The sequence below is a fragment of the Aotus nancymaae genome, unplaced genomic scaffold, assembly GCF_030222135.1.
Source record: "Aotus nancymaae isolate 86718 unplaced genomic scaffold, 86718_ANA_hifiasm-v0.15.2.pri h1tg000072l, whole genome shotgun sequence".
Classification (NCBI taxonomy): Eukaryota; Metazoa; Chordata; class Mammalia; order Primates; family Aotidae; genus Aotus; species Aotus nancymaae.
Genome location: NW_026988487.1, coordinates 4266584 through 4282809, shown reverse-complemented (window position 1 = coordinate 4282809; position 16226 = coordinate 4266584). Strand labels below are relative to the sequence as shown.

At 38.6% G+C, this 16226-nt stretch overlaps 1 protein-coding gene across 13 annotated transcripts in view; it reads left to right on the top strand.

Annotated features, from left to right (window-relative positions):
- Positions 1–16226, top strand: part of SPAG9 (sperm associated antigen 9) — a 145435-nt gene that overhangs the window by 102709 nt on the left and 26500 nt on the right. For 12 of the 13 annotated variants that reach the window (XM_012463573.3, XM_012463570.3, XM_012463571.2 and 9 more), the window contains 10 exons: positions 371–422; positions 3024–3154; positions 5129–5185; positions 6222–6395; positions 7815–7944; positions 8987–9076; positions 9300–9467; positions 10577–10748; positions 13592–13810; positions 14090–14285. In XM_012463573.3, coding sequence (XP_012318996.2) covers positions 371–422; positions 3024–3154; positions 5129–5185; positions 6222–6395; positions 7815–7944; positions 8987–9076; positions 9300–9467; positions 10577–10748; positions 13592–13810; positions 14090–14285 — 1389 coding nt within the window. The remainder of the gene's footprint in view (positions 1–370; positions 423–3023; positions 3155–5128; positions 5186–6221; positions 6396–7814; positions 7945–8986; positions 9077–9299; positions 9468–10576; positions 10749–13591; positions 13811–14089; positions 14286–16226) is intronic. The other variant, XM_064367545.1, reaches the window with a different exon arrangement.

The following is a 16226-nucleotide window of genomic DNA, read 5'->3' as shown; positions in this document are numbered from 1 at the left end:
CTGCCTGGGAGAGGGCGAAGTGCTCCAGCCCATTGTCTCTGCTGTGAGCAGGCCCTGCCCGTTACTAGCCTGTCATCTAAATACTGTCATTTTTTATGTATATGATGATGTAAAAAGAGTTAGAAACTGTTCAAACATCTTTGTTTTGACAATAAGAAAAGTTTTGTATCATGCAATTGTTTATTTTTGAAAACAATGCTATGATATAATGACACTCTACCAAATGAAGGTGGCTAAATACCCTGTTTGGGAAAAGAAAAATAATCCTTTAGTGGTAGTTAAAATGTTGACCTACTCTCTTATTTTATTTTATTTTCTTGAAAAGATGAGCTCAATTAAAATAACATGTTTGGTTTTTTTTCCCCACTAGAGCTCGGGCAGAAGCTGAAGATGCAAGGCAAAAAGCAAAAGATGACGATGATGTAGGTTTACAATTTTGGACTTCTTTTCTTACCTTCCCATGTTTTGGTATTTCAGGAAGATCTTTCTAAGTAAGCTTTGGATATAATACTGTAAAGATTTTTAACAGTCAGAACCCATGTTTATGGTCATGAATAGGATGGCTCATGCTTCTACATAGTATCCAGATGGCTGAACTTTCTAGCTCCATGCGTTATGCTCATTTTCCCTCTGTGGCTCTGTGCTTTTACCTGTATTTGCATGTTCAAGTTTAAGGACCAACTGGGACATTTTGGGGTTTTTGGTTGTTGTTGCTGTTTTGTTTCAAATTTTGATTTAGAAATATTAAAGCTTAATAATAAAAATTATTTAATAGTATTAAATAAAAAGATGAAGTCTAGAATTTTAGTACTAGCCAATTAGTTCATATTGTTGTGAATATACGTAAGTACAAAATAATAAATATGAGCTTCTTGCAAATATCTTTAGCATACTCCTAATCTTTTTTTTTTTTTTTTTTTTTTTGAGATGGAGTCTCAGTCTGTCTTCCAGGCTGGAGTGCAGTGGCACGATCTCAGCTCACTATAACCCTCACCTCCTGGGTTCCAGCCATTCTTGTGCCTCAGCCTCCTGAGGAGCTGGGACTACAAGTCTAATTTGGCTAATTTTTTGTATTTTTGGTAGAGACGGGGTTTTGTGATGTTGGCCAGGCTGGTCTCTAACTTCTGGCTTTAGGTAATCCACCCCCTGTCAGCTTCCCACAGTACTGGGATTACAGGTGTGAGCCACGAAGCCCAGCCTCATAATCATTCTTGTAACAGATGTTTGCAGGTCAAAGGTCAGACTTAAGATACATGGTTGTTTTGGACAAAATGATCATTTGGTACCCCTTTAATCTCCGTTTTTTAATATCTTATTTAATGATACACACAAAAGCATGTAAGATATGCAGGTTATGAATCATAATAGATTAACATTGTGAACTTACCACCTAATCTGATAATTAGAACATTACTCAACATTGAACTATTCTGTGTTCCTCCCCTGCAGAGAAAACTACTATCCTATATTTATCATTTGTTTAACTTAAAAAAAGTAATTTTATCATACTACATATGTTTATATGGCTTAGTTTTTACTGTTTTTGTATTTCATACTATATTTAGTCTTGGCGACATGCTGCTTTTCCTCAGTGGCATGTTTTTGAGATTCATCTGTGTTGTAGTATAGTGCTGTAGTTATCATTCGTGTTCACTACTTTATGATACCTCATTGAATGAATAGTCTACAATTTATGTACGTATTTTCCTGTGAAGGAATATTTAGTTTGTCTCAACTTTTTACAATGCTGTTGTTACAAACATTACAGTACAAGTCTCCAGGTGGGCAGGAGCAGTAGCTTTTCCAGAGTACATACCTAGTAGTGGGCTTGCTGTGTTGCAAACTCAAGATATTTATCATTTGTTGTTAAACTTTTATTGAGAGGCCCCAGTTCTGTAACAGAACAACAAAGGAGGACTGCTAAGGGCTAAGCTTAGCCTCTTCCTTGCTGTCCCAAACCTTTCAGCTTTGATCCAAAATGTGGATAATGAAAGCCCTATAGGATGTTGACTTGAGCCATGCTCCTTTGAGGTCTTACCCTTATGCTTACTCTATATTCACATACTTTATTCTCTCTAAGAGTAATTCTGGTTAATATGATTGTTGCACTTATGTTGGTATTTTAGCGGCTTTTATAGTTGGGTACCTTAGTAACTAGGCAATAAGTTTACCCTTAATGCTGGCCTCAGGTAGTATATGGTTTTGTAATTTGAAATAAATGAACCTCTTTTAGACCTAACTTATAACTATTTTCTGAATGACAATTGTTACAGAGCCTGAATTAAAATAATGTTAGAGCAACATTTTTAGGTGAAACTTACAATAGCATATTAAATCTATGTAGATAACAATTTTGGTTTTAGTTTAAAATCTGCATTATATATATATATATATATATATATATATATATATATATATATATATTTATTTAGTATTATTGCTATTTTTTAGAGACGAAGTCTCACTCTGTCACCCAGGCTGGAGTACAGTGACAATCATAGCTCACTACAGCCTTGAACTCCTGGGCTCAGGTGATTCTCCTACCTCAGCCTCCCAAGTAGCTGGAACTGCACGTGCATGCCACCCTACCTGGCTATTAATTGAATTTTATTTTTTGTAGAGCCAGGGTCTCACTATGTTGTCTAGGCTGGTCTTGAACTCTTGGCCTCAAGCAGTTATGGGCATGTTGGTGTTTACCTGTAGTCCAAGCTACTCAGGAGACTGAGGTGGGAGGATTGCTTGAGTCCAGAAGTTGGAGGCTGCAGTGAGGTATGATTTCACCACTGCACTCCAGAGTGGGCAACAGAATTAAGACCCTGTCTCAAAAACTATATTTTAAAAAGTAATTTAAAAAATAAATCTCCTTGGTGATTTTGTTTGTATAAGGGCATTTTTCTTTAAATGATCTATTAGATTATAAATTAAGGAATATTTTAAAATGTAAAGACTTTGCATAACTCTGAGTTGAACACCAAGACATATATAAGCTTCCAGAATGATCTGTCATTTTCTTGTCATTATAGAGTGATATTCCCACAGCCCAGAGGAAACGGTTTACTAGAGTAGAAATGGCCCGTGTTCTCATGGAGCGAAACCAGTATAAAGAGAGATTGATGGAGCTTCAGGAAGCTGTTCGATGGACAGAGATGATTCGGTTTGTATAAGAACTTCATTATTTTCCTACTATTATTTTGTAGGTTCGAATATTCCTTCATTTGGAACTAAAGTCCTGCCCTGTGAGATCTAACCCCTTTCTCTGTTTACTAGGAGAGACTTTCTAAAGTAACACTCAGAATTCGTAACAGAATGTGATCAAAGGAGGTGCTTTTTGGGCTAGCAAGGGATCTTAGAGGATGTTACCATGACCTCTAAAAGGCAATTATTGTTGCTTAGGAATGATGGTCATTTTTCAAGTATAGAAATCAATACTACTTTTCTGGTAATGTCAGGAAAAGATCAAAATTTCATATGCAACATAGAAAAATAAATTATTTTGACTCCAGGTCTTTCTGTGAAATACTCTTGCTTGATTTCTTTCCCTCTTTTCTAACTGTTCGTGCAAAGTACACCCTTCCATTGGTATCTTTCAGTCAGTTGAATCTTAAATCTCCCCTAATGCTGCCATCTAATGGTCATAGTCTCAGTAATAGTGTTTCTTTAATTTAGAAAGAGCCCCTGAAAAGTTTGTAATGAGTTTGTAATGAGGGGGTAGATTTGCCCCCTAATTTACCCATCTTTTTGAGTTTGGATTGTCATATCAGATTTACTAATAATAGTATACATTGACATGTTGTTTTTAAGTTTATGAACATATTCTCTAATTGCCAACTTTTACTTCCTTTTGATTACATCATTTATTTCACAGTTTATATACCCTTTACCAATGTCATAGTGAAATGAAGTGTTTTGTGTAACATATTATTTTACAATTTGCTATAATTGTAATTGCTTATAACTGCCCATAAGGAGGATCAGTATTCCAATCTATATTTATTGAACAAGAAAACTAACCCACTAAGAAGTGTGTTCTTAACTGCAGTGTTTGGTGGATATCAAATAAATAATAAGTAAATATTTAAAAAACTGAAAGTGGACTTCACTTTTCTATTTATTTATTTATTGAGATGGAGTCTTGCTCTGTTGCCCAGGCTGGAGTGCAGTGGCGTGATCTCGGCTCACTGTAACCTCCACCCGCTGGGTTCAAGCAATTCTCCTGCCTCGGCCTCTCTAGTAGCTGGGTTTACAGGTGTGCACTACCATGCCCAGCTAATTTTTGTATTTTTGGTAGAGACAGGGTTTCGTCATGTTGGCCAGGCTGGTCTTGAACTCCTGACCTGAAGTGAGTTGCCTACCTCGGCCTCCCAAAGTGCTGGGATTACAGGCATGAGCCACCGTGCCTGGCCAGACTTCACTCTTCATTGCTGTTTTTAACTCCAGCAGCCAAGTGGTAGTCAACAAGTTGAAGGAAATAGTAGCTTACTTTTAGCTTCTTCACTGAATTAAAGAATGTTTTTAATTTAGTTCATAACAAAAAAGTAGTGAAAGGGGAACTCTGATTATGATGTCAGAATCCCTACCACCTTATAAATCAATTTGGAATGTCTTATTTTCTGAAATTGTGTTGAATTACCTGTCAATCCAGTTTATCCTCTTCTCTGCTGTGGTCCTCTTTTCAGTGATGGAAAAGTTTTAGTCTTGTGAAAAATAGCCCCTCAGAATGCTAAAGTTTCAAGCTATTTTGTGACAGCTGTGAGTACAGACGATAGAGACTTTTATGTAAAGGTGGGAATTTACAAGGCAATATTTTAATAAAAAGGAAAGAGGGTATCTTTTCAATAAAAATTTTTAAATATTATTCTGGCATGTTGGTTATCTGTCTAGCACTTATTACAATCCTCTCTTGGTAGATTAAGCTCTTTGAGAGAGGGTTGATATTTTATTTCTCTTAGTAGAATTATTTTTAGCAGATTGACTGACACATGGTAGATCAAGGTAACTACAGTATTTATTGAATTTAATTGTTGACTCTCCTCTGCGTATCCCGTGAACTTCTTGGATCTCTCGTTCTTCAGAAAGAAAGGTAGGATACCTCACTGATAACGTATTTTTCTTTTCTTTTTGAATGTAGGGCATCACGAGAAAATCCAGCCATGCAGGAAAAAAAAAGGTCAAGCATTTGGCAGTTGTAAGTATTGAAAAACAAAGATTTAGACAGCACTTTGAAACAAGATAATTACAATCAAAATTTATTTCCAAGAATGATTTTATGTCAATTTTCTTTCCTTCATTTTTTTTTTTAAACTACCGGTAAGGGTTAAGTAGCAAAACTGAACTTTTTTTTTTTTTTTAATATATAGTGTGCCAACTCGGTAAGGCTGTTCTCAGGGACAAAAAATATGGTATCGTAAGCTGCATCATGTTATGCATTTGTTGCAATCCTCTGCCAAATTAAAATAATGGGGAATTATTCATAGACTTGATAATGACCTGGATCCCCATTAAGTTTCTGATGGGCTGGTTTTGTGATTGTAAGAAACTTGACGAAGTGAAGATGAAAAATTGAGTGCCTGTAGGGTTTGAGTAGTATTGTGTATGTATTGGGCTTGAAGTATGTTTGTGCCAGAAGTACTATATGTTTACTGTGATTAAAACTTACCCTTTTTTGGTGAATCTGCTGTTTAATGGAAGTGCCAATTTTTTAAAAAGATGACCTGAAAGTAGTTATTTAAATTGAGCTTAATCAGAAAATGTGTAAGATGTGTGTTGACATGATAATATGTGTTCTAGTACCTGATTATAATAAGCTATTTTTAGAACTGGCATACTAAGCGTCTGTTCACATCACGAAGCCATAACCTTGCTGTTTAACAATCATTCTTACCTTGCACCAAGAAGGAGCTAGCAAAAAAACTAATTTATATTATTTATTCAGTAGGAAATATTTCCTCTACTTAAGAGCTTCTTGTTTTCATTATGGAAATTGCTAGTTAAGGAACAGGTACTGCAATTCTAAGCAACAGTTTCTCTTCCCTGAATGTCTGAGTTTGGCTGTGAGTTACTGCTAAGGCTGCATCGTGTGACTACAAAAACTTTTTTTTGGCAATTTCTAACTCATTGCTTTGTAAAAGTGCTCTGAAATTTTCTCAGCATAAAAGTTCGTGGAAAGTCAAGGATTGTTCCTCACACTACATGTGACACACAGACACATTTTCCTCTTTTAGTTTCAGCCGACTTTTCAGCTCCTCAAGTAATACGACTAAGAAGCCTGAACCACCTGTTAATCTGAAGTACAATGCACCCACCTCTCATGTTACTCCTTCCGTCAAGAAAAGAAGCAGTACCATATCTCAGCTCCCTGGTGATAAGTCCAAAGCCTTTGATTTCCTTAGTGAAGAGTAAGTATTTTCCAGATTAATGGTTATGCTCTAAATAAGTTAATAATTCAGAATATTCTTGGCCTCTTATTAGCTATAAGGATTCAGATAAATCTATAAAAAATCATTTCTGTAACTCGGCTGCCTTCAAGTAAATTACTTGTAGTTAACAGTTTTTATGAAAATTGCATTTCAGTTTTTATAAAAGAGAAGGAATTTTTTTAAATACCTTATTTTGGCTGGTATGATAACATTGATAAATACCTATTAATAGACATGTTAAAGGCGTTTAGAGATAATTGAGACTTTATCCTAAATGTTTGAACATTTCTGTTGGTGACAAAAGACCTGGTTTTTTATCCTGACTTTACTACTCATTAGGTACAAACAATTGGGCAAATTAACCTATCAGCCCCCAGTTTCTTTGTCTGTAAAATTAATCTGATAACCTATCTCAAAAGTGTTTGGATCCAATTATACAGTTATCTGTAAAGTATCTGACATATAGGTAGATTTGTTAACTGTGGTATATATACATAGCAAGTCATCTTATGAAAATTTTAATAGCCAAAAGAATGGCAAATTATTTTCAAAATCCGTTTAATGATATTTTACCTTATAACTCCAAAGTTTACCAAGTCAGTTTGCATTTTTATCTTCTGAAACAAGTTAATGGGATCTAAAATCTAACCTATATTAATCTTCCTAAGCAGATATTGATTTACTTAATTTTTAAATCACTTCTAGCACTTTTTCTAGTATTAGGATATTCTCAGTAAATATTTGCTGAATGAACAACAGCAACAAAAAGCCAAAAATACTTAAGAATTTTCCCCTTTCATATGGCCAGCATCTGAAACTGGCTAGAAATTTGGTGGCTGATTTTTCAATTTAATATAACAAAGCTGCTTGCTAACCTTTTAAAGCTTAGGCACTGAATTCACTGCACAAACTTAAAAAGACCAGCTTTAGTATAACCACCCCCCCCAGCCTTTTTTTTTTTTTTTTTTTTGAGACGGAGTTTTGCTCTTATCGCCCAGGCTGGAGTGCAATGGCTCGATCTTGGCTCACTGCCAACCTCCACCACCCAGGTTCAAGCAATTCTGCCTCAGCCTCCCGAGTAGCTGGGATTACAAGTGTGTACCACCATGCCCAGCTAATTTTTGTATTTTTAGTAGAGACTGAGTTTCACCGTGTTGGCCAGGCTGGTCTCGAACTCCTGACCTCAGGTGATCCACCCACCTCCGTCTCCCAAAGTGCTGGGATTACAGACATGAGTCACCATACCCAGCCTAGTATAACACTTTTTAAGGAGCTGTGATAGTTGGAATAAACTAATTTGAAATCATCCTTTTTGTTTTTGCTGTTTTAGTGACAGAGGAGAGATAAAACCGTTGTTGTATTCACTTAATTAAAAAGGGAAATCTTTTTTCCTTTTAGAACTGAAGCTAGTTTAGCCTCACGCAGAGAACAAAAAAGAGAGCAGTATCGTCAGGTAAAAGCACATGTTCAGAAGGAAGATGGTAGAGTGCAGGCATTTGGCTGGAGTCTGCCTCAGAAGTACAAACAGGTAATATGTGTGTGTGGTAAGAGGATCCGGCAGGAAATAACAGGGCGAGATGAGTGTGCCTGGGCATGAAGGATTCACCGTACACATCCCCATTCTGCTCATCTCAGCCGCATGGACTGGGCACACATTTAAGCATGGAGGGTGGTGGTTTTCAGGCTGTTTTCTAGAGCTGTAGAACTCAAATGAAATGCTCTGAGTCTGTGAGGAGAGGAGGAGTCGATAAAGGGTGGCTAAGTGCATGGAGTTTGAGGTATCCACTCTGCTGTAACCAGAGCAATTCTGGTTTAATATTTGAAGATTTCATTTTTTAAAAAACTAGCATCATTGTTTAAAAAATCATTGACATGGAACTTTTCAAACTGTTCATTTAAAATTAAGTTCAAGTCTTCAGGAACTTTATCTATCTACTCCATAATTCCTACCTCCAAAGGACTCACATGTTTGTGTACAAACATGCATGCGTGTGCATATGGGCACATATGTGTTAATTAGAGCTGCTTTTTGAGCTCCCATTGTATCCTGTTTATCGAATTACTCAACTTGATTTTTCTGGTTTTTGAATGAGAACGGCAAAATTGGCTGATGCAGTTGCTCATGTCTGTACTCCTAACACTTTGGGAGGCCAAGGTGGGAGGATGGCTTGAGCTCAGGGAGCTCGAGACCAGCCTGGGCAACAGAAGCACGACCTTGCTTCCACAAAAAAATATAAAAAATTAGCTGGGTGTGGTGGCACTTTCCTGTCGTCCCAGCTACCTGGGAGGCTGAGGTGGGAGTGGACCGCTTAAGCCCAGCAGGTTGAGGCTGCGGTGAGCCATGATCGAGCCACTGCACTCCAGTCTGGGCAGTAAAGCAACCCTCTCCCTCCGCAATCCCCCCGCCCCCCAAAAAAAGGGAAGAAAGAAAAAAGCAAAATCAACTTGAACTTGATTTCAAGGAGTAAATAACAGCAGTGGTTGCCCATGTTTCAGTGGATCTGTAAGAAAGTCACTTTTGACGAGGTTTACTAATGTGCCTTTTTCTCTCCTCCTTCCACCATTATTAGGTAACCAATGGTCAAGGCGAAAATAAGATGAAAAATTTACCTGTACCTGTCTATCTCAGACCTCTAGATGAAAAAGATACATCAATGAAGGTAGGTTCATTGTGAAGTTAAAGGAGATATTTCCTAAACTCTGGGTAGTTTTTTTTTCTAAAACCAAAAAAGTGTAAGTGTTATTTCTATGGTGGTGTTATTGTTCTTTTATAATTTTAGACTGCATTAAAGACCTGTATTTACAACATCAGTTATTTTAAGAAAAGGTGAAAAATTCTAAACACATCTAGACTTAATATTCTTTTCTTTTTCACCTGAGAAGCTGTGGTGTGCTGTTGGAGTCAATTTATCTGGTGGGAAGACCAGAGATGGTGGTTCTGTTGTTGGAGCAAGTGTATTTTACAAGGATGTTGCTGGTTTGGATACAGAAGGCAGTGAACAGCGAAGTGCCTCTCAGAGTAGTTTAGATAAGTTAGATCAGGAACTGAAGGTAAGTGTATGTACTAACATTTGACCTGATTTATGAGACTATTTGTTTAATGCTTTCGTCCAAAATTCACCTCTGGGTCCAGCTTCTAACTGGAATAATTATTCCCTGGCTTACTGTCCCTCAGCACTCTTTTGAAAAATCAGTTTTATTGAAGTATAATTTATATGCAATAAAGTGTGCACTTGAAATGGGTATAGGTCAGAGTTGTGACAAATCTATACACCTGTGTAATCACTCCAGTGATCAAGATAATAGAAGAGTTTATCATTGTTCTGCTTTACCTGTTAGTTTTGTTGTTGCTGTTTAGAGACAGAGTCTCGCTCTATCACACAGGCTGGAGTGCAGTGGCGTGATCATGGCTCACTGCAGTCTTAACCTCCTGGGCACAAGTGATCCGTCCACCTTAGCCACCCGAGTAGCTGGGACTACACACCCACACCACCACACCTGGCTAATTCTTTTATTTTTTGTAGAGATGAGGGTTTCACTATGTTGACCACGCTAGTCTGAAACTCCTGGCCTCCAGGAATCCTCCCACCTCAGCCTCCCAAAGTGCTGGGAGCCACTGTGCCAGCCTAACTGCTAGTTTTTCATCTGCTAATTAATATTGATAGGTGGTTGTTTTAGTTCGTATTCACACTGCTGATAAAGACATACCCGAGAGTGGGAAGGAAAAAGAGGTTTAATTGGATTTACAATTCCACATGGCTGAGGAGGCCTCAGAATCATGGCAGGAGGTGAAAGGCTCTTCTTATGTGATGGCAGCAAGAGAAAATGAAGAAGAAACAAAAGCGAAAACCCCTGATAAACTCATGAGATTTCATGAGACTTATTCACGATCACAAGAATATCATGGGAAAGACTAGCTCCCATGATTCAATTACCACCCCCTGGGTCCTTGTCACAACACGTGGGAATTCTCAGAGATACAATTCAAGTTGAGATTTGGGTGGGGACACAGCCAAAACGTATCAGTGGTTGTATTTTTAACCTTCCAAATAATCTGAAAATAAATTCGAAATAGTATTGCCTTTTACTGTAACAGCACCACCTTATGAATATTTGCACATACATATCATTTTAAACATTTTCCATCCTTGTCTATACAGGAACAGCAGAAGGAGTTAAAAAATCAAGAAGAATTATCCAGTTTAGTCTGGATCTGTACCAGCACTCATTCGGCTACAAAAGTTCTTATTATTGATGCTGTTCAACCTGGCAACATCCTAGACAGTTTCACTGTTTGCAACTCTCATGTTCTGTGCATTGCAAGTGTGCCGGGTAAGAATGAGGCATGAGTTTCTCTGCCCTCCCCTCCATCCACACCATCTACCTGCTGGGCACTGATGTGGTAGCTGAAGATGCAGTTCTGTACCTTGTTGTCATAAAGTTTATGTTCCAGTTGGGGAAGATTAAAAAACAAACTGAAAACCATTGAATAAAGGAGGTATTTTTAGGTAGTGAAAAATACTGTGAATAAAATAAAACAATGGTAATATGAGAAGATAACTGGGAGCCAGAGGACTATTTGGATTAATTAATAAGGAAAGGCCTTCTAAAGTTTTGGATTAAACATTATGTGATGTTAAAACATTAGTTTAAAAATTAAAGAGGTGTATGTGATATATCCACACATTGAAATATTATTAAGCCACAACAAGGAATGAAGTTCTTTTTTATGTTTTATTTTTTTGTTGTGGTAAAAACACTTAATATGAGATCTACCCCCCAACCCCCACCCTTTTTCTTTTAGACAGAGTCTCACTCTCTTGCCCAGACTGGAGTGCAATGGCACGATCTCAGCTCACTGCAACCTCCACCTCCCAGGTTCAAGTGATTCTCCTGCCTCAGCCTCCCAAGTAGCTGTGATTACAGGTGCCTGCCACCATGCCTGGTTAAATTTTTGTGTTTTTACTAAAGATGGGGTTTCACCATGTTGGTCAGGCTAGTCTTAAACTCCTGACCTAAAGTGATCTGCCCACCTTGGCCTCCCAAAGTGCCGGGATTACTGGCGTGAGCCACTATGCCCAGCCTGAGATCTACCCTCTTAACACATTTTTGTTTTTGTTTTTTTGAGACAGAGTCTCACTCTGTTGCCCAGGCTGGAGTGCAGTGGTGCAGTCACAGCTCATTGCAGCCATGACCTCCTGGGCTCAGGTGATTCTCCCAGCTCAGCCTCCTGAGTAGTTGGGACCACAGGCGCATACCACCACACCTGACTAAGTTTTTTATACTTTTTGTAGACAGGTTTTCATCATGTTGCCCAGGCTGGTCTCGAAGTCCTGGGCTCAAATGATCTGCCTGCCTTGGCCTTCCAAAGTACTGGGATGGCCAGTCCTCTTAATAAATTTTTAAGTATACAGTATGTTATACTATAGGTAGAAGTTCTCACACATGCTGTAACACAGAAGAACCTTGGAAACGCTATGCCAAAGGAAATAAGCCAGACACGAAAGGACAAATATTGTATGATTCCACTTACATAAGGTATCTAGAATAGACAAATTCATAGAGACAGAAATTCGTTAGCGGTTACTAGGGGCTGGAGTGAGGGAGATAAGAATGGGGAGTTATTGTTTAATGGGTAAAGTTTCTGTGTGAGATGATGGAAAGCTTTAGAAATAGGCCAGGCATGAAGGTTCGTACTTGTAATCCCAGCACTTTCAGAGGCCAAGGTGGGACGATTGCTTGAGCCCAGAAGTTCAAGACCAATTTGGGCAATATAGCGAGACCTCGTCTCCACAAAACATCAACAAATGAGGCAGGAGGATAGCTGAGGCTGAGAGGTCGAGGCTTCAATAGCCGTCATTGCACCACTATACTCTGACTTGGGCAACAGGAGTAAGACCCTGTCTTTAAAAAAAAAAAAAAAACAAAAAAAAAAATGCTGGCATGGTGACTCACGCCTGTAGTCCCAACAGTTTGGAACTTTGGAAGGCCAAGGCGAGTGGATCACCTGAGGTCAGGATTTCGAGACTAGTCTGGTCAACCTGATAAAACCCTATCTCTACTAAAAATATAAAAATTAGCTGGGCATGGTGGCAGGCCCCTGTAATTCCAGCTATTTGGGAGGCTGAGGCAGGAGAATTGCTTGAACTTGGGAGGCGGAGGTTGCATTGAGCAGAGACTGTGCCATTGTACTCCAACCTGGGCAACAAGAGTGAAAGTCTGTCTCAAAAAAAAAAAAGTGGTGATGGCTATACAATATTGTAAATATTAATGCCAAATGAATTACACACTTTTAAATGGTTAAAGTGCAAATTTTGTTTTTATATATATATTTACTGCAACAAAAGTTTTTAGTGTGATATAAATAAAACAATTTTCTAAATTAAATGAGATTTATTTTTGTATTATAAATATTTGACATTATATTATAAATGCCTAGTTTTTAAATGTTTTACTAATATCTAAGTCACTGTATATACTTGGAGTATTTAATTTTTAACAGTAATAGAAGCTTATACTTCAAGTAGTAATCTTGATGATTTAATAGAATTTCTTGTTGGCTGACATTGTCAGATATAATTAGATTGTTTTTAACCTTTTGTGGCTGTTGAGGAGCTCATTAAGAACAGAAGTTGGGTGGGCGTGGTGGCTCATGCCTGTAATCCCAGCACTTTGGGAGGCTCAGGTGGGTGGATCACTTGAGGCCAGGAGTTCAAGACCAAGGTTGGTCAACATAGTGAAACCTATTTCTACTAAAAATACAAAAATTAGCTGGGCATGGTGGCTCACACCAGTAGTCCCAGCTACTCAGTAGGCTGAGGCAAGAGAATCACCTAAACCCAGGAGGCGGAGGTTGCAGTGAGCTGAGATTGCACTACTGTACTCCAGCCTGGGTGACAGAGTGAGACTTTGTCTCAAAAAAAAAAAAAGAACAGAAGTTTCATTTCTGACATTTTCATGGTTATTTGCACTTGTGTTAATAGAAGTATTATCTTAATTTTTTAAGTTACCTTCCCATATTGTGAAGATTTGATTACATAAATTTAAGGCTACCTGTATTCAAGTAGCTCTACATCTCACCTGCATACTCTCATTTCAAACCTGTAATTGTTTTAGTGAAGAAAATGTTATTTATAGAAGTTTACTTTGCCGTTACAAGAAGATTTATTTTTCAGGTGCACGAGAAACAGACTACCCTGCAGGAGAAGATCTTTCAGAATCTGGTCAGGTAGACAAAACATCTTTATGTGGAAGCATGACAAGCAACAGCTCAGCAGAGACAGACAGTCTGTTAGGAGGCATCACGGTGGTTGGTTGTTCTGCAGAAGGTGTGACAGGAGCTGCCACTTCCCCTAGTACCAATGGTGCTTCTCCAGTGATGGAAAAACCACCAGGTATATCCTTTTTCTTTACCTGACATCTCTCTAGAGTACAAGGCTACCCTCAGATGCCTGGTTGTGGACTTAATTTAGATCTTAAAGTAACAAGGATGAAAGAACTTGAAAGAAGATGCTGTAACGACTGTTAAATGGAATCAAGAATTCTCAATTTCATGATACAGTGTGAAGGAGTGGGTAGATGGAGTGGAGTTCTATAACAGGGGTTTGTGTTGGGAAATAATTGGAGGAGAAAAGCCCAGACTCGGAATAGTTAGTGTTTTATTTACTTTGTAGAAATGGAAGCAGAAAATAGTGAGGTTGATGAAAATGTTCCAACAGCAGAAGAAGCAACTGAAGCTACAGAAGGCAACGCGGGGTCAGCTGAAGATACCGTGGACATCTCCCAAACTGGCGTCTACACAGAGCATGTCTTTACAGATCCTTTGGGAGTTCAGATCCCAGAAGACCTCTCCCCAGTTTATCAGTCAAGGTATAATAATTGGTCATCAACTTAGGAAACTGAGTGAAGTGTACAAATAAAAGGAACCAAAATAATCTCAAATAGCCAAAATATTTCCACTAGTTAACGTCATTGTGGTGGACTAAAATACACCTATTCTTGTGATATCTTCATGTATTCCCTCCCCATCATTGTTGGTAGATATTTGCCCCCATTTATTCTATACACCTTCCAACTTAAAAAAAAAAAATCTTTTCTATAAAAGTATAATGATGCATTACTCAACAATGGGGATATGTTCTGAGAAATGCGTCATTAGGTGATTTTATCATTGTGTGAACATCATAGAGTGCATTTACATGAATCTAGGTGGTATGGCCTGTTACATACCTAGGCGATATGGTATAGCCCGTTGCTCCTAGGCTAGAAACCTGTACAGCATGTTACTATACTGAATACTGTAAATAATTGGAACAAAATGATAAGTATTTGTGTATGTAAACATACACATGGTATTGTAAAAATATAATAGTAGTATCTTGTGGAACCACCACCATATATGCTGTCCATCATTTTCTAAAATGTTTTTACCAGATGTATAACTACATATTAGTCAAAAATATTCCTGTTCATTTTCTCCTCTGGTCTGATTTTTTTTTAATACTTGCTGTCTTCCATTCTTTTGGTAACTCTTTGTTATTTTAATCCCGTTCCTACTCTCATTTTCACTCCAGTTATCAGCAGAATTGGCCATTGTTTGAGTTTCCCACACAGGCGTGAATGACCTTTTTGAATTTAGTTTTCATGCAAATATTTTATTAAGAAACAGTTCAGCTGGTTCCAGTGGCTCATGCCTATAATCTCAGCACTTTGAGAGGCCAAGGCAGAAGGATTGCTTGAGTCCAAGAGTTCAAGACCAGCCTGGGCAACATAGTGAGACCCTCATCTCTACAAAAAACTTAAAGATTAGCTGGGTGTGGTAGCGTGCACCTGTGGTCTCAGCTATGGTGGGAGATTTGCTTGAGCCCTGGGAGTTGGAGGCTACACTGAGTCATGATCTCACCACTGCACTGCAGCCTGGGAAACAGAGCAAGACCCCATGTCAGAAAAGAAACAAGCAAACAGAGCCAGGCGCGGTGGCTCACTCCTGTAATCCCAGCACTTCGGGAGGCCGAGGCGGGTGGATCACAAGGTCAAGAGATCGAGACCATCCTGGTCAACAGGGTGAAACCCCGTCTCTATTCAAAATACAAAAAATTAGCTGGGCATGGTGGCGCGTGCCTGTAATCCCAGCTACTCAGGAGGCTGAGGCAGGAGAATTGCCTGAACCCAGGAGGCAGAGGAGGTTGCGGTGAGCCGAGATCGTGCCATTGCACCCCAGCCTGGGTAACAAGAGCGAAACTCCGTCTCAAAAAAAAAAAAGAAACAAGCAAACAAAAGAAAACAATTTGTTTTAGGCTCTTTAAAGGATTGGTTAATCTAGACCCATTTAGTGAATTATTTCATTTTCTTTTTTTTTTTTTTTTTTGAGACGGAGTTTCACTCTTGTTACTCAGGCTGGAGTGCAATGGCACCATCTCGGCTCACCGCAACCTCCGCCTCCTGGGTTCAGGCAATTCTCCTACCTCAGCCTCCTGAGTAGCTGGGATTACAGGCACGCGTCACCATATCCAGCTAATTTTTTGCATTTTAGTAGAGACGGGGTTTCACCATGTTGACCAGGTTGGTCTCGATCTCTTGACCTCGTGATCCACCTGCCTCGGCCTCCCAAAGTGCTGGGGTTACAGGCGTGAGCCACCGCCCCCGGCCTATTTCATTTTCTTTCCTACCTTTTCTAGATCCTCTCTAGATGAGAGTCTCTTTAGATCCTTTTTAAAGTTTAATATTCTTACTCTTAGTGTATAAAGTAAGCAAGATTAATTAATAACCCATTTATGCCTAGTGGTCCATTATTGGAATGCTAAGCTTGTA